The sequence below is a fragment of the Salvelinus fontinalis genome, chromosome 34 (assembly GCF_029448725.1).
Source record: "Salvelinus fontinalis isolate EN_2023a chromosome 34, ASM2944872v1, whole genome shotgun sequence".
NCBI classification, from domain to species: Eukaryota; Metazoa; Chordata; class Actinopteri; order Salmoniformes; family Salmonidae; genus Salvelinus; species Salvelinus fontinalis.
Window position 1 is genome coordinate 19,426,864 of NC_074698.1, and position 24,191 is coordinate 19,451,054.

Here is a 24,191-nt window from a genome sequence, read left to right on the forward strand (position 1 = left end):
GCATGCTCCTCGCGTCCCCTCCTCTTCGGTGGGGTTTAACGGCAGTTGGCATCCAATATGTTGCCTTACCACCCCCAACTGGACTATAGTATAAATCCATTATACTTTGTGATAGAAAATACTAAATAAAATATAAACACCCTTCAACTAACCCTCCACTCATTAAAAACCCACTAGCCCATTCCACTACTTTGACCCTATCTGCTCCTACACCATGCCAATGGCCTGAGAAGACGGGACACCACCACTCAACACACACTGTAACTCTAATGAAGTCAAATCTCATACAACCAAATACTTCCCTGCAGCTGCCACCAAAACAGCTCTTTTTTGTTACTGAAGTATATATCACTCGCTGACTCTGGCCACCTCAACCTGCCTCTCTCGCACCAGACACTTCCGATCCCTAGCAACATGGGCACCCTTACAGTTGCACACACAACTTTTTCCACAGAATCTACACAATCCTCTGTCCCATGCCCTCCTGCACACTTCCCACATCTTGGAATCTCCCTCCTACACACTGGTGTGACATGGCCATAAAGGTGGCACCTGAAACACTGCAGTGGATTTGGCACGAAAGCTCTGACAGGATAACTGATATACAGTGGGGCAAAAAAGTATTTAGTCAGCCACCAATTGTGCAAGTTCTCCCACTTAAAAAGATGAGAGAGGCCTGTAATTTTCATCATAGGTACACTTCAACTATGGCAGACAAAATGAGAAAAGAAATCCAGAAAATCACATTGTAGGATTTTTTATGAATTTATTTGCAAATTATGGTGGAAAATAAGTATTTGGTCACCTACAAACAAGCAAGATTTCTGGCTCTCACAGACCTGTAACTTCTTATTTAAGAGGCTCCTCTGTCCTCCATTCGTTACCTGTATTAATGGCACCTGTTTGAACTTGTCATCAGTATAAAAGACACCTGTCCACAACCTCAAACAGTCACACTCCAAACTCCACTATGGCCAAGACCAACGAGCTGTCAAAGGACACCAGAAACAAAATTGTAGACCTGCACCAGGCTGGGAAGACTGAATCTGCAATAGGTAAGCAGCTTGGTTTGAAGAAATCAACTGTGGGAGCAATTATTAGGAAATGGAAGACATACAAGACCACTGATAATCTCCCTCGATCTGGGGCTCCACGCAAGATCTCACCCCGTAGGGTCAAAATGATCACAAGAACGGTGAGCAAAAATCCCAGAACCACACGGGGGGACCTAGTGAATGACCTGCAGAGAGCTGGGACCAAAGTAACAAAGCCTACCATCAGTAACACACTACGCCGCCAGGGACTCAAATCCTGCAGTGCCAGACGTGTCCCCCTGCTTAAGCCAGTACATGTCCAGGCCCGTCTGAAGTTTGCTAGAGAGCATTTGGATGATCCAGAAGAAGATTGGGAGAATGTCATTCTCTGCTGGTCTTGGTTTTGCATGGTGCCAAAACCTGGGATGGTAACACAATGGGGTGGGGGGGGGGGGGGTGTAGCAGCATACCAAGCAGCCACCCCGGCCTACTAAGTGGCCAATAAAGCATTCTACCAGGAGGCCTACCAAGTGCCGTACCATATGGTCTACTAAATTACCTGCCAATTGGCTACCCGCAGGCTACCAGCTACACCCCGCCAAGGCGCTCTCCTTCCAGTGGTTCGTGTACCAAACCCCCCAGAGTGCTCCTCCTCCAGCTAGTCGCAGCCTACAGTACATTCAGAAAGTATTCATACCCCTTGACCTATTCCACATTTTGTTGTTATTCAAAATACGTGAGGATTTACCTCATGATGACAGGGGGAAATAATTTTACATTTATTTTGGCAAATGAATCGAAAATGAAATATAGAACCTTTGACTACAGCTGAGTCTTTCTGGGTAAGTCTCTAAGAGCTTTCTACACCTGGATTGTGCAACATTTACCTATATTCTCTTCAAAATTCTTCGAGCTCTGTCAAATTGGTTTTCAGGTCTTGCCATAGATTTTCAAGTAGATTTAAGTCAAAACTTTAGCTCGGCCACTCTGGAACAGTCACTGTCTTATTGGTAAGCAACTCCAGTGTAGATTTGGCCTTGTTTTTTAGGTTATTGTCCTGCTGAAAAGTGAATTCATCTCCCAGGGTCTTGTGGAACGCAGACTGAACCAGATTTTCCTCTAGGATTTTGCCTGTGCTTAGCTCAGTCATAAAGGATTGGTGTCCCGTCTGCGGGACAGTTGAGCTAACGTAGGCTAATGTGATTAGCATGAGGTTGTAAGTAACAAGAGAATTTCCCAGGACGTAGACATATCTGATATTGGCAGGAAGCTTAAATTATTGTTAATCTATCTGCACTGTCCAATTTACAGTAGCTATTACAGTGAAATAATACCATACTATTGTTTGAGGAGAGTGCACAGTTATGAACTTGAAAATGTATTTAAAAAACAATTAGGCACATTTGGGCAGTCTTGATACATTTTGAACAGAAATACAATAGTTCATTGGATCAGTCTAAAACATTGCACATATACTGCTGCCATCTAGTGTCCAAAATCTAAATTGCGCCTGGGCTGGAATAATACATTATGGTTTTCTCTTGCATTTCAAAGATGGTGGTTAAAAAATAAAATAAAAAGGCATGTTTTTTTCTTTGTTTTACCAGATCTAATGTGTTATATTCTTCTACAATAATTTCACATTTCCACGAACTTCAAAGTGTTTCCTTTCAAATGGTATCAAGAATTTGCATATCCTTGCTTCAGGTCCTGAGCTACAGGCAGTTAGATTTGGGTATGTCATTTTAGGTGAAAATTGAACAAAGGGTCAGATCCCCACGATTACAAGCATACCCATAAGATGATGCAACCACCACTATGCTTGAACATACGGAGTGGTACTTGGTAAAGTATTGGATTTTCCTCAAACATAACACTTTGTATTCATGACAAAGTTAATTAGTTTGCAATTAATCGTGGGTCAGATCCCCACGATTACAAGCATACCCATAAGATGATGCAACCACCACTATGCTTGAACATACGGAGTGGTACTTGGTAAAGTATTGGATTTTCCTCAAACATAACACTTTGTATTCATGACAAAGTTAATTAGTTTGCAATTTTTTGGGCTGTATTACTTTAGTGCTATTGTTTTATTCTCTTCAGGCTTCCTTCTTTTCACTGTCAATTAGGGTTAGTATTGTGGAGAAACTACAATGTTGTTGATCCATCTTTAGTTTCTTCTATCAAACCCAATGTACTCTGTAACTGTTTTATAGTCACTGTTGGCCTCATGGTGAAATCTTTGAGCTGTTTCCTTCCTCTCAGGCAACTGATTGGGAAGGACACCTGTATCTTTGCAGTGACTGCTGTGTATTGATACCGTCCAAAGTATACAGGTTGATCCAGAGCATCCCAAACATGCTCAATGGGCAACATGTCTGTGAGTATGCAGGCCGTGGAAGAACTGGGACATTTTAAGCTTCCAGGAATTGTGTACAGATCCTTGCGACATGGGGCTGTGTATTATCATGCTGAAACATGAGGTGATGGCGGCGGATGAATGGCACAACAATGGGCCTCAGGATTATCATTCAAATTGCCATCAATAAAATGCAATTGTGTTCGTTATGCCTTCCCAAACCACAACCGCACCGCCGCCATGGGGTACTCTGTTGACAATGTTGACATCAGCAAACTGCTCACCCACATAATGTCATACACGTGGTCTGCCGTTGTAAGGCCGGTTGGACGTATTGCCAAATTCTCTCAAACGAGAAGAGAGAGAGAGAGCATTAGAGGGAGCATACTTAAATTCACACAGGACACCGGATGAGACAGGAGAAATACTCCAGATATACTCAGACTGACCTTAGCCCCCCGACACAAACTATTGCAGCATAAATACTGGAGGCTGAGACAGTAGGGGTCGGGAGACACCTTGGCCCTGTCCTATGATACCCCCTGACAGGGCCAAAAAGGCAGGATATAACCCCACCCACTTTGCCAAAGCACAGCCCCCACACCATTAGAGAGATATCTTCAACCACCAACTTACCATCCTGAGACGAGGCCGAGTATAGCCCACAAAGATCTTCCCCACGGCACAAACCCGAGTGGGGCGCCAACCCGGACAGGAAGATCACGTCAATGACTCAACCCACTCAAGTGATGCATGGAAGAGCACCAGTAAGCCAGTGATGCAGCCACCATAATAGGGTTAGAGGCAGAGAATCCCAGTGGAGAGATGGGAACCGGCCAGGCAGAGACGGCAAGGGTGGTTCATCGCTCCAGTGCCTTTCCGTTCACCTTCGCAACCCTGGGCCAGACTACACTCAATCATAGGACCTACTGAAGAGAGGAGTCTAAAATCAAGACTTAAAGGTCAAGACAGAGTCTGCGTCTCTGACAAGGACAGGCAGACTATTCCATAAAATTGGAGCTCTATAGGAAAGCCCTGAAAGCCCTGCCTTCAGCTGTTTGCTTAGAAATTCTAGGGACAGTAAGGAGGCCTGCGTCTTGTGACCGTAGCGTACGTGTAGGTATGTGCGGCAGGACCAAATCGTAAAGGTAGGTAGGAGCAAGCCCATGTAATGCTTTGTAGGTTAGCAGTAAAACCTTGAAATCAGCCCTAGCCTTAACAGGAAGCCAGTGTAGAGAGGCTAGCACTGAAGTAATATGATCACATTTTTTGGTTCTATAACTGAAGTTTATTTAGTGCTTTATCCGGGTAGCCGGAAAGTAGAGCATTGCAGTAGTCTAATCTAGAAGTGACAAAAGCATGGATACATTTTTCTGCATAATTTTTGGACAGAAGGTTTCTGATTTTTGCAATGTATCGAAGATGGATAAAAGCTGTCCTTGAAATATTCTTGTTGTCAAAAGAGAGATCAGGGTCCAGAGTGACGCCGAGGTCCTTCAGTTTTATTTGAGATGACTGTACAACTATCAAGATTAATCGTCAGATCCAACAGAAGATCTCTTTGTTTCTTGGGACCGAGAACTAGCATCTCTGTTTTGTCCGAGTTTAAAAGTAAAACATTTGTCGCCGTCCACTTATGTCTGAAACACAGCTTCCAGGGTGGGTAATTTTTGGGCTTCACCATGTTTCATCGAAGTGTACGGCTGTGTGTTGTCCGCAAAGCAGTGAAAGTTAACATTGTTTCCAAATGACATCACCAAGAGATAAAATAATAGTGGACCTAAAACGTAACCTTGAGGAACACCGAAATGTACAGTTGATTTGTCAGAAGACAAACCATCCACAGAGACAAACTGATATCTTTCCGACAGAAAAGATCTAAACCAGAACTTGTCCGTGTAGACCAATTTGGGTTTCCAATCTCTCCAAAAGAATGTGGTGATCGATGGTATCAAAAGCAGCACTAAGGTCTAGGAGCACGAGGACAGATGCAGAGCCTTGGTCTGACGCCATTAAATGTAATTTACCACCTTCACGAGTGCAGTCTCAGTGCTATGATGGGGTCTAAAACCAGACTGAAGTGTTTCATATACATTGTTTGTCTTCAGGAAGGCAGTGAGTTGCTGCGCAACAGCTTTTTCTAAACTGTTTGAGAGGAATGGGAGATTCGATAAGGCCAATCGTTTTTTTATATTTTCTGGGTCAAGGTTTGGCTTTTTCAGGAGAGGCTTTATTACGGCCACTTTTAGTGAGTTTGGTACATATCCGGTGGATAGGGAGCCGCTTATTATATTCAACATAGGAGGGCCAAGCAAAGGAAGCAGCTCTTTCAGTAGTTTAGTTGGAATAGGGTCCAGTATGCAGCTTTAAGGTTTAGAGGCCAAGACTATTTTCATCAATGTGTCAAGAGATATAGTATTAAAAAACTTGAGTGTCTCTCTTGATCATAGGTCCTGGGAGTGTTGTGCAGACTCAGGACAACTGAGCTTTGGAGAAATACTCAGATTTAAAGAGGAGTCTAATGATAATAATCTTTTCGTCAAAGAAGTGTGCTCTTCAAGGATGAATCACGGTTTCAACTGTACCGGGCAGTTGCTAGACAGTGTGTTTGGCGTTGTGTGGGTGAGAGGTTTGCTGATGTCAGCGTTGTGAACAGAGTGTCCCATAGTGGTGGTGTGGTTATGGTATGGGCAGGCATAAACTACGGACAATCTATGGATTTCCAGTTATGTGAAATCCATAGATTAGGGCCTAATTAATGTATTTCTATTATCTGATATCCTTATATGAACTGTAACTCAGTAAAATATTTGAAATTGTTGCATGTTGTGTTTATAGTTTTGTTCAGTGTATATCAAAAATGTACTTAATTTTTTTATGAATATTACTAACAGATTAAACTAAATTTGGCCAAGGGATCCACTGAATAAATTTAGAGGGTGTAATACAATGTATATATTATTAATTTACAATGTATGTTCTTAACCCTGGGCAACATGGGCCTGGGAGGCTCACAGGAATATTGGTATCCACAGTTTTCCACCAATTATACATTTTTCAACTCAATACTTGTATTCCCCCTCCTCCCATTTTTTTTTTTTTTACATGAATGCACTGTAATTTTAGCTTTAAAACTGCTAAGTTTTCTCTCTTGCAGGATATTAGCTTTAAAACTGCAACAACAACAAAATCTCTTTGCCACATGACAATCTGTAGAATTTCAGGAAATCAGCTTAAACTGCTAAATGTTCTCTCCGATGCCAAGAGATGGGCCTTTCAAATCTTCCTTCCATGTGCCTGAGACGTGCGTTGTCTGGCCATTCACTGCCCGAAGTCATAGTAAAACTCCTTGTATGCTGTTGCCATCTCACTAGAGTTGTGTTCAGATTGTGGGGATCCCTGATGAATTTGCTAATATAAGGGGTCCATGGCCCCAAAAAGTTTAAGAACCCCTGATTTAACCTATTGCTGTGCATACTTTGCACTTTACTCGGTTGCTAATCGAATAGCATTGTAGCAACTAAACCCTTTTGTTCAAGTGGATTTAATTTAGTGCCCATGTCGATAAGCTTTGCAGAGCTACCCATGGCTTTACCTCCCACCCTTCCTTTTATTTTGCATTTAGAAAAGACAACCCCATCCTATGAACCTAAATGTCACTCTTGTCCTTTCAGCTCTTTTGTTCAGCTCCGTGAGATTGAGAAGTTGGCCAAAGATATTCTGGTGGACTCATCAGTGTGGTGCAGGGAGACAGAGGTAAGAGCCGTGGCTCTTCTGATTGCAAATTCTACCAGATTATGTAGTGAGTCATTCACTGCACTGGATGGCTCCAGCAAAACCCTTGGTGACAGACTCCTCACTGAAGTAACTAAACACCCCACTGCTGTGCTTTCTGAAGATTGTATGTAAGTTATAGTCAATGGTGCACTAATACCAATACTCAGTATTCAAATACAGGGTGAAAAACAAGCTGGATGGATGACAGGAAAAAGGTGGTGGACACGGGCAGCTTCTGCTTTTACTAAGTGACATTCATGTTTGTTTACAAAGACCTTATGCGTAAAGTACCAGTTTTTCTTTTTATCGTACCAGTAACTCTTTATTAATGCAGCCACACACAACACTTCTGATCTGAAGCCTTACATACAATCTATCTGATACTCATCGAGCCAACATCAATGTGTTACGTGCAATACTATTGCAGGCATTGCCATAGACCTGCAGGGTCTTCAGACTTGAGTCGCCTCAAAAACAGTTAGCGTACAGTATGTCTGATACTGAAAGTAATGTGTGTACAGGCCACTGGTCTCTGGTATAAAACATGGTAAATGATCCCACACCACCAACAACAACAACCATAATGCAATCACAATAACCTCCCACTAGATGGTAGGTGTTTTCCAGTCTCAAGAGTAACAACCCCAACCCTTTTCTCTCAGTACAGAATAGCCTATACACCATCCCCCACTTAGACCCACACACCCTTCTACTTCTAGTGTGATGAAGGCCTCTCAACATCTGTTTTCAATAACTGGACTCTGGGTCACCCTTGACTCCACACAAAATGCACTTACATGGACCTAACAGTTAATGAAGACGTCAGCAGAAAACAACAAAACCATTTCACACTTAACTCTTTTTTTTATTACCATACACAACCAATTGCTTTCATGGTATTTTAAGCACTACTATTATCATGCTCAACTTTTGCATGCATGTTATATTTAAACACAGGTTTCCATCACAAAGCCAACTGTTGGCAAGACTGGGCATAACATACATGCTGTGAATGTTAGTTAAACTGAGCAGGAATTAAGGGTTGAGGGTACTATTCTTCGAGCTGTTACAAATTATTTTAATTTGGCAGGATTTCTCAGCCTCTTAAATGTGGAACTTGTTCTATGCTGGGCCACAGGCCAAAGAGTGGTTCATACCTACCAACCCAGACATAAACCTCAGTCCCTGGACTTTGGACAGAAATGTGCTGAGACTTGTTACATGTACAGTGCACTTTGGGTTCTTTGTCATCTGCAGCACACAAAACATTAGTGGCAGTGCAGTCAGACTATGTGTAGATGAGAGTCGAAAGGTGTTTCCCTCATGTACTACTTGTATTGATTTGTTAATATTTTTTTTACAGAGTCGAAAGGTGTTTTTTTTAACCCTGTCAGCAAAAGGGATGACAATTAGTTGTGATGTATGGATATTCATGTATTTATTATTATTTTTTAAATATTTAAACCTAAAACTGATTTACACTGTTAATCTTTTTTTGAATCCCTTTTTCTTAAGAATTACCGTTACAGTAGAGGGAGGTGGGGTAAGAGAGCGGGGTGGGGTGAAGGGGAGAGAGCCGGGTGGAGGGGGGGAACCAATACTGGAACCAATAGCGTGCAACATCCTGCTAATATAAAGAACAAAAAAAAACGACTCTTGAAGAACAAGAGCAGGGGAGCCAAGCTGAGGTAACTCGCCGGGTCTGTAGGAAGAATCCTGACAGCAGAAATCGGTGAAACGAATGAGAAAGCAATCGATCACAGCCTATTGATCACCAAATTGTCTTTCTATTTAAACGTTGACAAAAGTACACAGATGGTAAGTGCTTCTCGCCTATTTATCGCGTTTATTGTACAGAGATGGCTAGCTAGCGACAGCATACCCTCTCTTCCCCCCCCCTCTCCTTTTGTGATGAGGTGATGTCCACTCGATGCTAACTCGCTAGCTACCAAGGTTGCTAGCCACCCATTCCGTTTTTTGGTGGAATGACTCATGTTTACCCTGCTGTTCTGTTTTTAAATTGGGCAAAAACGTGCAATGTAAAGTTATTTTATTGCACTGTGCCAACTTGCCATCTCTATTTTTTTTGTTGCACGCTAATTAATCAATCCGGCATTATGTACGGCATTGTGCAGCTACCCAGCATTTCACTCAAAATGAGCTCATCTCGAACGATACATATTTACTGGTTACGTTAGCTTGCGAGCTAGCGCAATAGCGGAACACTATTCTCACTGGTTGAGGCTTTGTTTTATGTTTTGCCTCAAGTGAAGCTTTAAACAGTCCTATTGTCTGTGTTTTAGGTTAAAGTGCACTTGTTTAACTTTAGTTCGATCATTCTGATGTAGAATCAGAAGGAAATGTGCACTGTCGATCGACTTTGTTGGTTTTCTCAATAGATTGTGGCTGTGCATAGTATACATGTTTTTACTTTGACCATTTATTAAGTTTACGCCTGCCAATCATATACATATACATCACCCAGTTTGGCTTCAGAAGCGCTCTCTGGCTGGCTGATGACAATCTTAATGTCTACGTACTGTTATTACCTAATCATGCCAGCCATTATTCGGTGCACAGAACCTGGCGTCTCTCCCTGTTACATAAAAGGCTCTGGAAGGGATTCTGGTGTGGTAGGCGCAAGGCGGTTGTTAGAACTGGAAAGCAATGAGCCGACCGCATCATTGCAAGCCAACGCTGTGTCATGGTGAACGGTATTAGCCTAGAAATGCATCAATTATATAATGTATTGATTTATTGTAACACCCCTGTGAATTATCTGGCTCCCTGCGAGCTCATGACAGTAGTAGCATGGCCCAGCGCTAGCAGAGTGGGTAAAGTACCTGTTTCAAATGGTCTTCTCGTCCATTCACGCATAATGTTCTCCAAGTTGAGACCTTGGAGAACACATTTACAGCGCTATCTGCGGTCTTGCCAGACCAGCTCTCTATCAAATCAAGACGCCGATCTCCGTAATTACTGCCTTGGCATGTGATCATTTTCGTTTACCGCCACTTTGTGGGTACAGACTGGGGATCTGTAGATGTGCTGTCTGTAATTTTGGCCCAGTGTTTGCGGAGGATTGACACATGGTTTGAAGACAGATTTACGTCAATGCTGGCGGATTTGTGGGGCAAGCTTCTGTGGTGAGACGCCGTTTGTTCTGAGTGATTGACTACTGCGCGGAGAGAAGCTGGTTTCACTGTCTACGTTGAACGTGCCAAGACTGTCTACTTGTATTGACACCTAGGCTGCATTGAGAATTGCACCTGCAGTTTGCTTGAAATATTTCCATTGTACAGCCATATGCACCATTGCCCAATGATTCGTCAAAAGGCACATACGGTCTCTGTCTGTCAGAGCGGAGGGGAGGCTTTGGTCACAATGTAAAATATGTTAATTACATTACATGCAGGTCCAATTTAAGTAACCATATAGTGCTTCCTTTACACAACTATGGGAAATGTTTACACTTTCTTTTGAGTGAACAGCTCCAAATGCACTTCATTGAGCTTTCCTCCATAGCGGGCGGGTCCTCATGGTGTCAGATTTTTTTTTACAGACGTCACAGAGACGGTCTGTTGGGATGGTGTAGCTGACAGTACCTAACTACAGTCATTGGACAAAGAGTGCAAAAAGAGAACGGTCAGGTGTTTTAGGTGCAGATCAATGGAGGGTGTGAGTGGGAGATGCATCCAGCAGTTGTGTGCTAGATAGAAGAGGACTATGAATGAGTAAAGGTAGGTAGCCAAAGCTTCCCAGTTGGTTATGGCCATTTTAGCTAGCCTAAGGGCGCTTTTAAAATTATTCATAGTTTTTGATACCTCAGTCTTTGAGTCGGGGTATCATTGAACAATAGCCTGACATTAGATAAACTAAGACATGGCCTAATGACAAATGCCATTCCCTTGTAGATTGCGTTTTTAAAATTAATGTTTTTTGAAACATTTGATTCAGTCATTAGCGCACTTGGGTAGTAGTCCCAAATATAGTTAACTAGCAATGAACCATAGTCGGGGAAATAAACATGTCTGAAATAATCCAATCATTGTTTTTAATGCCCTGGAGGGATGTAAGACTTCATTCACACAGCATTATGGGATTTATCCCAACCGTTTCCGCCCCAAACTTTTCCGCTCCTGTCTTTATTATTGTGACATGGAAGCCTCTTGAAAACAAACTTCCTAAATGGCACAAACGGTTCAATGTGTTTAAACCTGCTCTATTGTATCGTTGCTTGTTGTGAATAACATTTTTTTTTTTAGATGCAAACTCAACAAGACGTTTATACGTTTCCATCGGTTAGATAACCTTCCTATTGGCTGTTCTTACAACCTAGTACCAAGCAATTGCAGTCACATTGGGAGGACCCAAGGACAAACTGTACACACTGCCCAGTAAAAAAATCAGAAATTTCCACAGCAACCTCGCCTCACGTGAGAATGACAGCAGCAAAGTGTCTACATGTGCAGTATATACTGTGGGCAACCTGGTTTACTGAGGAATGCCTACTGCATCACACACACCCACTTTTCATATCTTGGGATGCATAGGCTTGAAAGTTCACGCTTTTGTCTCCTGCCTCTGCTGTCACACAGCCTGACACAACAGGCAAAGGGGGCAGAAGGTATCTTGTGCTTTATTTGTAAAATCTCCCATGTTTTGTGAAATTCCAATGAAATGGCAGACTTCAGATTTGCATGTGTTTTGGTCAACGCGATGGGACCCGTCTTCCTGAATTCCTGTCTCTCCACAGGCTTTGGTTGCACAACTTTCTCTTCTCTGTGTGATACGTTGTATCAGGTCTGAGGTTTGACGCTGAGGGCTATTTTTTGAGTGACTTTATTAAATGCATGATCAGCGGCTTCTCGCTGGGTCCCTACATGCTAAAGTCAATAGAGCACAATATTTTTAAAAGCTGACTTTGAGACAAAGGTTGTGGGTTCAAATCTCAGATTAAACATTTCTCGTTCACCTTTTTGAGACGGGATGTCCGTAAAATGTTTGGTTATGCCAGTGGGAATGTGTGAAAGCTGAGTAGATGTTATTCAGAGGTTTTCCTTAGACAATCGTGACCCCTGTTTTTCAGTCTCAGCTGTTACCTCCCTAGACAGGTTTCACATCCGTGATTATGGCTTTGAGGCTCTCTGTCACTAGTCGTATAAGGACAACCTCTCTCACCGCAGCCTCACAGGAAATGGCCTCCCCTGACGTGTGCAAGTGAAGAAAGACTTTTCAACTGACAGAGTTCGGAAAGAAACTTGCTAATTTAGTGTTTTTTCCAGCCTCGAATACTGCTTCACTTATTTGTTAGCTGAGGCTTGTTCATTGGACATGGTGGCCTTGTTCCACCTGTGACCAGAAACGTCCGCTGACTTTCCCTTCTCACTCCAGTACCATCCATCTCTAGCTAGTTAGCTGGGAAATCGCCTTAACTTACTGCACTATCAATTTAGGAGTTTACAATCTCACCATGTTCAACCTGCAGATCGATGTGCCTCAGAGTGGAGACTGACATTCACAAAAGTAGATATACAGTGCAAAAGTTGTCCATGCGACGTCAATGGACCACGTGTCCGATTCCGGGACAAGGAGCGCTCCTTCATGGAGTGACCGGGAGTCTTTTTGGCTCCACTAAAAAAAAATGAATTGGCACGAATGGCTCATTTGAGAGAAGACATCCTCCTGAATTTTGTAATCTGACATGTATGATAGATGTTTTCGTATTCTAAAGGTCGTATTCCTATTCATTTCCAGTGTAGTGAGAGAGACTTTATCACTGCTACGTCATACCAGACGGATTTCTCCCTGCTTGAACGCCATCAACTTGGATGCATATGAAAACATGAAATGACCCAGGGAATCGATAGAACATCACTCGGATCACAAATATCTAATTGTATTTGTCACACGCGCCGAATACAACAAGTGAGACCTTACAGTGAAAGGCTTACTTACGAGCCCCTAACCAACAGTGCGGTTTAAACTAAACAAATTAAATACAGATAAGAAATAAAACTAACAAGTAATTAAAGAGCAGCAGTAAAATAACAATAGCGAGACTATATACAGGGGAGTTACCGGTTAGTTGAGGTAATATGTACATGTTGGTAGAGCTAGTAAAGTGACTATGCATAGAAGATAACAGAGAGTAGCAGCGGTGTAAAAGAGGGGGGGCAATGCAAGTAGTCTGCGTAGCCATTTGATTAAGTGTTCTTAGTCTTATGGCTTGGGGGTAGAAGCTGTTTAGAAGCCTCTTGGACCTAGACCTGGCACTCCGGTACCGCATGCTGTGCAGTAGCAGAGAGAACATTCTATGACACGGGTGGCTGGACTCTTTGACCATTTTTAGGGCCTTCCTCTGACACTCTGACAATGACACCGCCTGGTATAGAGGTCCTGAATGGCAGGAAGCTTCGCCCCGGGGATGTACTGGGCCATACACACTACCCTCTGTAGTGCCTTGCAGTCATAGACCGAGCAGTTGCCATACCAGGCAGTGATGCAACCAGTCAGGATGCTCTCGATGGTGTAACTGTAGAACCTTTTGACGACCCGTGCCAAATCTTTTCAGTCTTCTGAGGGGGAATAGGTTTTGTTGTGAAGAGGGCACGACTGTCTTGGTGTGCTTGGACCATGTTAGTTTGTTGGTGATGTGGACACCAAGGAACTTGAAGCTCTCTATCTGCTAAACTGCAGCCCAGTTGATGAGAACGGGGGGTGTGCTCGGTTCTCCTTTTCCTGTAGTCCACAATCATCTCCTTTGTCTTGATCACGTTGAGGGAGAGGTTGTTGTCTTGGCACCATACGGCCAGGTCTCTGACCTTCTCCCTATAGGCTGTCTCGTCGTTGTCAGTGATCAGGCCTACCATTGTTGGGTCATCGGCAAATTTAATGGTGGTGTTGGAGTCGTGCCTGACCACGCAGTCATGAGTGAACAGGGAGTACAGAAGGGGACTGAGCACGCACCCCTGAGGGGCCCCTGTGTTGAGTATCAGCTTGGCGGATGTGTTGTTACCTACCCTTATTACCTGGGGGCGGCCCGTTAGGAAGTCCAGGGTCCAGAAGCAAAAGGAAGTTGTTTGGTCCCAGGGTCCTTAGCTTATTGATGAGCTTTGAGGGCACTATGGTATTGAATGCTGAGCTGTAGTCAATGAATAGCATTCTCACATAGGTTTTCCTTTTGTCCAGGTGGGAAAGGGCAGTGTGGAGTGCAATAAAGATTTCGCCATCTGTTGGACCAGTATGCAAATTGGTGTGGGTCTAGGGTTTCTGGGATAATGGTGTTGTGATCCATGACCAGCCTTTCAAAGCACTTCATGGCTACAGACGTGAGTGCTACGGGTCGGTAGTCATTTCAGCAAGTTACCTTGGTGTTCTTGGGCACAGGCACTATGGTGGCCTGCTTAAAACATGTTGGTATTACAGACTCGGACAGGGAGAGGTTGAAAATGTTGGTGAAGACACTTGCCAGTTGGTCAGCGCATGCTCACAGTACACATCCTGGTAATCTGTCTGGCCTTGTGAATGTTGACCTGTTTAAAGGTCTTACTCACATCAGCTACGGAGAGCATGATCACACAGTCATCCAGAACAGCTGGTGCTCTCATGCATGTTTCAGTGCCATTTGCCTCGCAGCGAGCATAAAGTAGTTTAGCTCGTGTCACTGGGCAGCTCTCGACTGTGCTTCCCTTTGTAGTCTGTAATGATTTGAAAGCCCTGCCACATCTGACGAGTGTCAGAGCCGGTGTACTACGATTCAATCTTAGTCCTGTTTTGACGCTTTGCCTGTTTGATTGTTCGTCGGAGGGCATAGCAGGATTTCATATAAGCTTCCTGGGTTAGAGTCCCACTCCTTGAAAGTGGCAGCTTTAGCTCAGTGCGGATGTTGCCTGTAATCCATGGCTTCAGATTGGGGTATGTACGTACGGTCACTGTGGGGACGACGTCATTGATGTACTTATTGATGAAGCCATTGACTTATGTAGTGTACTCCTCAATGCCATTGGAGGAATCCCGGAACATATTCCAGTCTGTGCTAGCAAAACAGTTCTGTAGCTTAGCATCTGCTTCATCTGACCACTTTTTTATTGATCTCGTCACTGGTGCTTCCTGCTTTCTGATTTTTTTTCCCTCTGGTTGTTAAATACATGCTGATAGAAATTTGGTAAGACGGATTTAAGTTTCCCTGCATTAAAGTCCCCGGCTACTAGGAGCGCCGCCTCTGGGTGAGCGTTTTTCTTGTTCATTTTTGACGGAATACAGCTCATTCAATGCTGTCTTAGTGCCAGCCTCTGACTGTGGTGGTATGTAAACAGCCACGAAAAATACAGATAAACTCTCTAGGTAGATAGTGTGGTCTACAGCTTATCATGAGATACTCTACCTCAGGCACGCAATAGCTCGAGACTTCCTTAGATATCATGCACCAGCTGTTATTTACAAAAATACATAGTCCGCCGCCCCTTGTCTTACCAGACGCCGCTGTTCTATCCTGCCGGTACAGCGTATAACCAGCCAGCTGTATGTTGATGGTGTTGTCGTTTAGCCACTACTCCGTGAAGTATAAGATGTTACAGTTAATGTCCCGTTGGTAGTTTAATCTTCAGCGTAACTCATCAATTTTATTCTCCAAAGATTGCATGTTTGCTAGCAGAATGTAGGAAAGTGGGGGTTTATTCGATCGCCTACAAATTCTCAGAAGGCAGTCCGCCCTTTGGCCGCAAATCACGGGGATCTGGGCCTGTTCCCGAGAAAGCAGTATATTGTTCGTGTCGGGCTTGTCAGACTCGTTAAAGGAAAAGAAGGATTCTCCCTGTCCATGCTGAGTAATCGCGGTCCTGATGTCCAGTTCTTTTCGGTCGTAAGAGACTAGTGGGAAAATTATGTACAAAATATATATATATTTTTAAGTAAAAAAAAAAAAAGAAGAGAAAGCTAACAAGCGAACAAAAAAAACAACTGGTTGGGGGATGTATAACATCTGACATTTTTTTTCTTGGCGCCGTTCACCCAATCTGAATATAACATTCATAATGGGTGGCCCTTTAACAAGCTGGTGTAGTCGTAGTGCATTTTTACTGTTTGTTTTCCATCCCTCGGTCTCATCAAGGGGTGCAGGTCAGCCTTCTAAAAAATAAGATGCGCTGAGAGACTAACTGAAATTATTGGCCACTGACTAATTTCAACATCTAGGGCCAGTTTCACTACTATGTGTACGTTACCGTAAGAACACTGGGTGATCTCTCGCTCCGTGTGTGTCACACAGCCTGGGGTGAAAAGTTAAGGAAACTTACCAGCACCAAGTCCCTTAGCCTTTCTACTCTAGATGGAAACATTGATGTCCCATGACTGTTAATATTCCTGACTGGAGCTGTAACCTTTCTAAAAGGGGCAGATTTAGGCTAGTTATCTCTGTATAAACATACGCAAATATTGGACAGAGGTCTGGCTTATGCTTTCTAACGCTGACCGTTTCAAAGTTGTAAATGGAATTCATAGACGATGCTTACCCATGCAAGCACGCACTTGATGCTCCCAACCCTTCCCCCAATACTTTTATTAGGGAAGAGCTAGCCCCAGTGGGTTTTCCCTGGGCCTGAACACACCCCCAGACCCCCTGCCATTGTTGGGGGGGTCTGAGCTCCAGGGGAACAGGCAATGGGATTTGTCATTGTAATGAGATTAGGAGCTCCTCATCAGAGAGGGAGAGTCTCAACCTGATCTGACTGTGGGTGTAGCACAGCAGGGCCTAACTCTTCAAATGGCTGCATGGAAGAATCTCACATGAAACTCAAACAGAGATGCAGTGTCTCTCTTCCGCTTAGTGTGAATAAATGACAGGTAAGAGACTGAATATTAATGTTGTTAAAGGTGGGAGCCTGACCTAGCAAAATCGGTGAAGTGCTCTTTTTTCTCTTTCTCAAGTGGATCCAACTTCAAACTAATCTAAATGGGTACACCAAATTGTAATTGAATTGCCATGTGTTAATCTAATGGGCAGCCTGCATCTAGCCTACTGTTTTTGAGCACCTTTAGTTGTGTGTACGGTTGGCACACCACAATGTTCATATTGTCCTTCTCACCATTTAAGGAGAGGTTTGGTCTGTGCACACATCATTCCCTGTGGTAGTTATCTGCTGTAATCAGCCTGTGCTCTAAGCCCAGTGGGGGGGCAGTTAGCTGTAGCAGGCTCCCCACAGGGACTCTTAAAGTCTGTGTCATCACTACTTCCTGCCACAACGTCACTTTTTGGTCGGCTGTCAGTGGCGTGTCTTCATGTACAAATAAGGCAAAAGAAGACAGATGGCACCAGCCATGTAGAAGCCTTCCAGGCCTGCCTGCCATGGAATCTATTCTTGTTTTCATTATATTTTAGTGGCTATGGCGACTCTGGGCTGCAGTTTTAACTTGTGCAGCCTGAATTGGTGATTAACTTTTCTGTAAGGTACTGTACGTTGCATGCTGTGCTAAAACAGAAACCATTGCCTTTTGAAGCAATGTTTATTTATTATGAAATTTGAAGCTCCTGTTGAGTGTTACTCATGGTTGCTCTCTTGTCGCAACAGGAAGTGAGTTTACCATGCAGCCAACCAAGCAGTGCACCCTGTACCCTACCCAAATATGAGAATGAAGGAGACTTGGTGAGGAGGAAGATGGTCAGGATGGCGATTGCATCTACAGGAAGTTGCAGTCCCTCCATCAGACATTCCGTTCTCACAAACTAAGGCAACACCCCAGCTTCCTCAGTCATTCAGTTTAAAGATATCTGACATGATTTTCACATCAGGGTTCAGTAGTGAGTGGGCGACAGTTACGCCAATGCAAAAATGACTAATTTGATCATTTCAATTTAATACTACCAATTGGATTCCCAAAGTCTCTGGTAACTGTATCTGTGCACATGCTAGGTGATGTGTAAGGGCTTTTGGGGAGCTCTTCTTTGACCCTGATGGCTGCCAGTTGTGAAGTGCAACATGATTGAATCAGTGGCTGATGGGTTTCACACTCAACCGCTTGTAACGGCTCAACATTATTTCAGTTTAATGGAGTTTTTCGGGCCGTTCCAACGCGTTCTACTTGAGCAGACCAATGAGGAGCTGGATTTGTAGTGAACAACCCATTTCCCTGTGGATCAGTGCTCTGTGTCCTCTCCCCTTCAATGTGTGAATGTAGCCGAAATGTCCCTTTCTGCTGCACAGGCTTCATGAAAGGGCTGTGGCGAGAATGTGGTGGCGCACAGTTGTCTGTCAAATGAGGAGCCCCCCCTCTGACTACTACCACCAATCTCCTTACATAACAGTCAGGGTTTAGATGTCTGCAGTGGACGTTCCCAGAGAGCAGTCTGGCCTGCACACAAGTGTACACAGCCTTTTCAGTGCGTCTTCCTAAATCTGTGTGTCTGTCTGCTAATTGACCTGCTAGTCCAGCTTCAGGGCGTGGACGTCAATGTGGAGAAATTGCTGAAGCCTGTCGGTCACATAGTTTTGAAGTATAGTTCTTCACCAGGCGTGTTGGGAGCCAGGTGTGACAGCTGAGGCCAATTGCTTGACCCGTGTCTGTCCTGTGGACGTTCAGACTTTTGTGACCTAGTTTCAAACCAACTCTAAGCCACTCCACAATGATCTGCTAGGTCAACATCTGTTAGCAATATGGCAGACAATATGATACCTATCCTGCCCTCATGGGTTTTGACAGGGAGTCAGTGCCAACAGTAGGGTCTAGGAGTTCATGTTTGTGTATTTTGAAAGTAACTTGTTTGTGTACGGTATAATGCAGTTGTCATGGATAGGAATGAGTGTTCAGGGTCTCTCTGTAGAGTCAAGTTGAAGCAGGAAGTCCATGGATGTTTGTGTCAGAGCGTAGGGCTTTGGAGCCACGAGTAGAGACATGAGACAGGCCTCCATTACATAAGGCCTTTAGTTCAATAGACCTGAATGGTGCTCTCTGTTAAGGCCAAGCTCTCACACTGAACTGTTGTAAGGTTGTGAACAAATGTTTTTTTATTGACTCGAAGTTGTACATCAGAATTCCAGCTTAGTGATTTAGTGTAACACTGGCATTGGTTACTTTCTTAAACCGCTGTGCTTTGTGCAAGTTGAGAGCATCCTAAGAATGTCCGTAACATCACGCTTGGGGTTAATATTTGAAATGGTTGTGCTACCCTATGTGTGTTCAGTGTACCTATTCACATGTCCAGACAGAAGGTAGCTGACCTGCCTTCTGGGGAGTACAGTACACTGACAGATGGAGCTGCCGGGAGGGAGGGAGGGAGGGAGTGGAGAAACTACTGAGATGAAAGAAGGATATTATGGACACGGTATTGTCAATATAACAGGGGAAATCCTGAATGCTCACACTTCTGTTGTAATAACACTAAATAGGAAAGTACTGAGGTTTACTCATTTTTATTCCAGGACAACAGAAATGCCCCTGAAGATAAACCTGTCCAGCGCTCCAAAGTAATTATACCTCCATTATCACCCCCCCCCCCCCCTTTGTCCCGGTTTCAACCCAGGAGGACATTATCTTTTAATCACTATCCTTCTCCATTACCTGTCTGTCTGGCCCAATGTGTCTCACCCTACTGACCTTTACTCAGATGTCATTTAAACGTCATGCATAATGGGACCCCAGTTTATATACCAGTATATGTTTTCACATACACTCAACAGCAACTCCATTCGAGAGATTATAGACAACTGAGCAAGTTGAGATGATGCTTCATTTATCCATTGAAACACATGTTTGAAGCCATAGTAACGGTGTGGTTTTTGTTCATGTGCGTAGTCCTTCAGCTTCAAGACACCGAGGGAGGTGTGCTCGTCATGTGAGAAGACCGTCTACCCCATGGAGAGATTGGTGGCTAACAACCTGATATTCCACTCGGCCTGTTTCTGCTGCAAACACTGCAACACCAAACTCAGGTGAGACTCTCTCACTCACTCACTCCATATCAGACTGTGTTGTTCTTTTGTTTATATTCTGCCCCTCCCTCCCTGCAGCCTGGGCACATTTGCTGCCCTTTCGGGTGATTTCTACTGCAAGCCGCACTTCCAGCAGCTCTTCAAGAGCAAAGGCAACTATGATGAGGGCTTTGGCCGCAAGCAGCACAAGGAGCTTTGGACCTCCAAGGAGGGAGAGAACATAACAAAGACTGCGTAGCCACGCCTGTCTGTCCCAACCCTTCTCCCACGGGAAAGGCTATACGGACACTCCTGACCTGCAAACCCACTTTTATTTTCAGAATTGGTAACGGTCGGGGTTAGTTTTAGATTTTGGGTAGTTTTGCAGGTCAGCAGTATCCTGCTGGTATTTCCCATCTCATCCCCAAAGCTGCCTCTTCTCCACCTCCAACATGTCATAAAGAGCACCAACATATCATGAGGGGTGCAGTCAACGCTCCTGTGCGCTCGCTCCACATCATGGAAGACAGACACACCCACTATGACTGGCCAGTCACGCCCTTGTTGCTCAACATTTTATTTAGTGGGGTGTTTATTACTTTCATTTGGTTTTAGTATCATTTTTGTTTTACATTTGCTCTTCTGAAATGGTTGATTGTGACAACTGCTTATTCACAAACCAGTGGTATGTTTTTGCTGTCTGTTTGAGGACTACATTATCATTGTTTTCTTGTTTATTTTTCGGGTAAATTTGCACCCTTTTGACGCAACAGGCGCAAGGACCGTATGCTCAGGTGAACATATGGTAAGAGAAGCTGGAGTTCTCTCTAAGCTGTAGAGCATACTCAGGTCAACCATACTGAGCTAGGTTCATTAGCAACTTTGTATTTTATGACTTCTTTTTAGTTCCATATAGTCAATTAAATCTAACACCAATTTTAACGACCGGTCCTCTGCATAGCGGTAGCCAATTTGTGAGTTTGTCAGGGTTCACTTATCTGAGAAACAAACACGGTACTGTGAAACTGTCACACATTTTCTCTCTCTCTGGGTACAGTTAGTTGAATTCTGTCTTACTGTTCAAATGTTTTTTTGCTCCTATGATCTGAATGGCTGCTAGGTTTCAGTTCTGCATGTTTGTCCTGTATGAGTCTTAGCCGTCATACCGTCTGTACTGCCCTCCTGTGTTCTGGATGACTTTTTACAACTAATCTGCTTCATTATCTCTTAATCTCACTTTACTGGTTTTAAAATGCACTCTTTGCTCTCTTATTTGCTGGGTTTGACTGTCATGCGATAAGTTGCTCTCACTCGTAGAGGTTATCTTTTGTCTTTATTCTGAATGAGAAGTATCTCATAGGTGTTTGTACATAGCTTGTGCTTAGTGAACATATTGCACTATACTGTGCACATATGACCATGCATGTTGACCAGACAAGTCAATGTTAGATTGACAGGGAACATAGCCTAACAGGAAACCACAATTGTCACGCTAATTTCCCCTGCGGCTTCCTGTCCATGCAGAGCTGTCTGTTCATGTACTAAATTGGGCTAAGTTGGTGTGTAAAACTAAGCTGGACTTTCAAGACAACTGTGAACTCTGGTGGGGGAACAATGTCAAATCCTGATGTCTGTGATCTGCCAATTGGGGAAAGTCAGCTCTAGAAAGAGGCCAGAGTTCCTGATGCAGAATTATGAGTTGGATGACCGGTTGCAAAAAAATATTCTATCCTCTTTTTTCTTTTTGAGTTCCCTGTTGTCTTGAATGTTCCGTGTTCTGAATGCGGCAGAAATTCACATATGACTGGGATGTCCTGACGGGGACACGTGAAATCACTGAATGTAAAAAATATATATATTATTGTGGTTCTCCAGTGACATCACATCTGCGAACATAAATATATATTTTTTATTTTTTATAAATGCCTCATGGCTTTCTTGTCTCGACTGCATCACGTGATTCTGAGCAGAGGTGGTGGATTTGTGAAGATGATTCACTTCAGGCTGTTTACCATTGGGGGGAAAAAATGGTCAGTTTCAGTCTGCTGAACAGGGTGGATCTCCCATCGACACCAATGTGATAGATAGCAGCTGGTCCTGGTCTACTTTATTGAATAATGTAACCAGAAAGAATGAGAGAGTGGGATGTCTCACTGCTTTTTCATCCCTGATTTTGAACATCAGGACCTAGTACTATGTGAGGGGTGGGCGCTAACAGGGAATGTTGTTTGACCTGGGGCATGTTCAGGGGAATTCCTACGCAGTGAGTAAAGCCCAGGCCTACAGTGCCCTGAACCTCAGAGTAGCGCCTCCTAGTGGGAGAAGAGAGGTAGGAAATGCTTGAGTCAGTTCAGCCAGTCCCAGTAAAGGCTTGAGATATCATTAATTGTCAATAAACACGTTTGCCCCCAGTAATTTCTTCTGTATAGCTTTTACTCATATTTTAAAATGTGTGAGTGGCCTCGGGATGAAACGGTTGTGCTACAGATATTTTTAGGTTGGAATGTTCTAAAGCGACACCTGCTTTAGCCAACAAACTTAGATAAGATTTTTATTTTCTTAATTCTTGCTTTAGAAGGAGACTAAAGCCATTGAATTACATCATTTGGGAAGTATTCAATGCCACAACACTTGAATGACACAATGTATATTGTGATGGAAAGTTTACTGTGAATTATAAACTGAGTGGTTCGAGCCCTGAATGCAGATTGGCTGTAGGCCGTGTTATATCAGACCCCATACCACGGGTATGACAAATAATTAATTTTTTACTGATCTAATAATATTGGTAACCAGTTTATAATAGCAATAAGGCGCCTTGGGGGTTTGTGCTATGTTGGGCATATACCACACCTCGGGTTTCATTGCTTAATTAGAGCAGACTGTGCAGAATAGAAAATAAAATGTTACTTTTTTGATAAGTAAAGCCTTAGAAATAAATGGCCAAAAACCATGGCCTAACATTATTGCTTTTTCAAAACAATTTTTGTTTGAGTGCACATACCTTTCTCCCTGTTCCAGCCTATCCCCTGTGAATGAAAATAATCCTTCTGCTTGTTTTCCACTTAGTTCTTGTGGTGGATATGAGTGGCTTCATTCAGCCAGAAGTTTACGTACCCGCTCATCCTCCACTTTCTCCTGAATGGTTTTCATTTTTTCCTTACATTTCCGCAAGTTGTAAAGTTATCTATTTGTTTTGAAAATTTTGTAACGGTTCTCGAGACCACCCAGAATGCTTTGTAACCAAGAACATATCAAATAACACTGTGTCCATATCGTCTGTTATGTGTGAGGAGTGTGCCAAGGTACAATGGCGTTATCCTGTGAATAAACATTATTTGTATAGAGAAACAAACGGAAAGAAAAAAGGTACTTTTCCATACTGGTGCCAGGAGGTTCAGGTCTGTGAGAGCTGTGTGACACTGTGTTCTGCGAGTCATGTAGTTGTGTGCAAAATTGGATGTAGACTTAACATTTATTTTTCAATGCAGGTGTCACTGTTGTCAAAATGTAAATGTATGCATTTAAAAACAAAAACATTCTGTATAACTTGACCTGTGGATGGTGGCCTTACAAGCAAAAGGACGTTTTGGCTCTTACTCTTCTTTCACCTCTCTTCTTCTTTTGGATTATTACTCCAATTAAATTGTGTTGTAGAAGAACATGATAATAATGTGATTTGTCCCAACTACACATACACACAATCAAATGGATTTTGTTCAATCATTTTATTTCAGTAGTTTATTTTACTTTTTTACATGCTTTTGGAAAAATAAATGAAGATGCTGGTGTTGATAAGTGAGGTGGTTGTCTTTATTACATGATGAGTAAAGGCAGTGCATATTTCATATTTGATACTAGTCATTTGTTGGGTAAATGGTAGGCCTTTTTTATGAATTGTATAGGAGCTAGTGTGTTTCATATATACTGTTATAGACTCTTTCAGATGCTCGACAACAGGAGTTGTTTTAGTTCAAGGTGCCTGAAGAAAACAGAATAGAGCAACAATATTGTCTCCTACTGGTACAGATGTGTTATCTTAATTAGACCAGTTCCCTCACAGCAGGAAAATAATCCTGCAGCAACAGGACATTTTTATTAATAAGTGGA

The 24,191-nt window shown here is 43.2% G+C and overlaps 1 protein-coding gene across 3 annotated transcripts; it reads left to right on the forward strand.

Moving 5' to 3' along the window:
* Positions 1–8,765: 8,765 nt before the first annotated feature.
* Positions 8,766–23,879, forward strand: LOC129833412 (LIM domain-containing protein 2-like). Of its 3 annotated transcripts, none has more exons than XM_055897996.1 (4): positions 8,768–8,994; positions 19,593–19,637; positions 19,966–20,102; positions 20,181–23,879. In XM_055897996.1, exons 1-4 carry the CDS (start codon positions 8,992–8,994, stop codon positions 20,338–20,340), a joined length of 345 nt encoding a protein of 114 aa, XP_055753971.1. In that variant the 5' UTR covers positions 8,768–8,991; the 3' UTR covers positions 20,341–23,879. The 3 variants fall into 3 exon arrangements, with proteins under 3 accessions (XP_055753972.1, XP_055753971.1, XP_055753969.1); XM_055897994.1 differs by lacking the exon at positions 8,768–8,994 and adding an exon at positions 19,471–19,495; XM_055897997.1 differs by lacking the exon at positions 19,593–19,637 and having other exon boundaries at positions 8,766–8,994.
* The last annotated feature ends 312 nt before the right edge of the window (positions 23,880–24,191 follow it).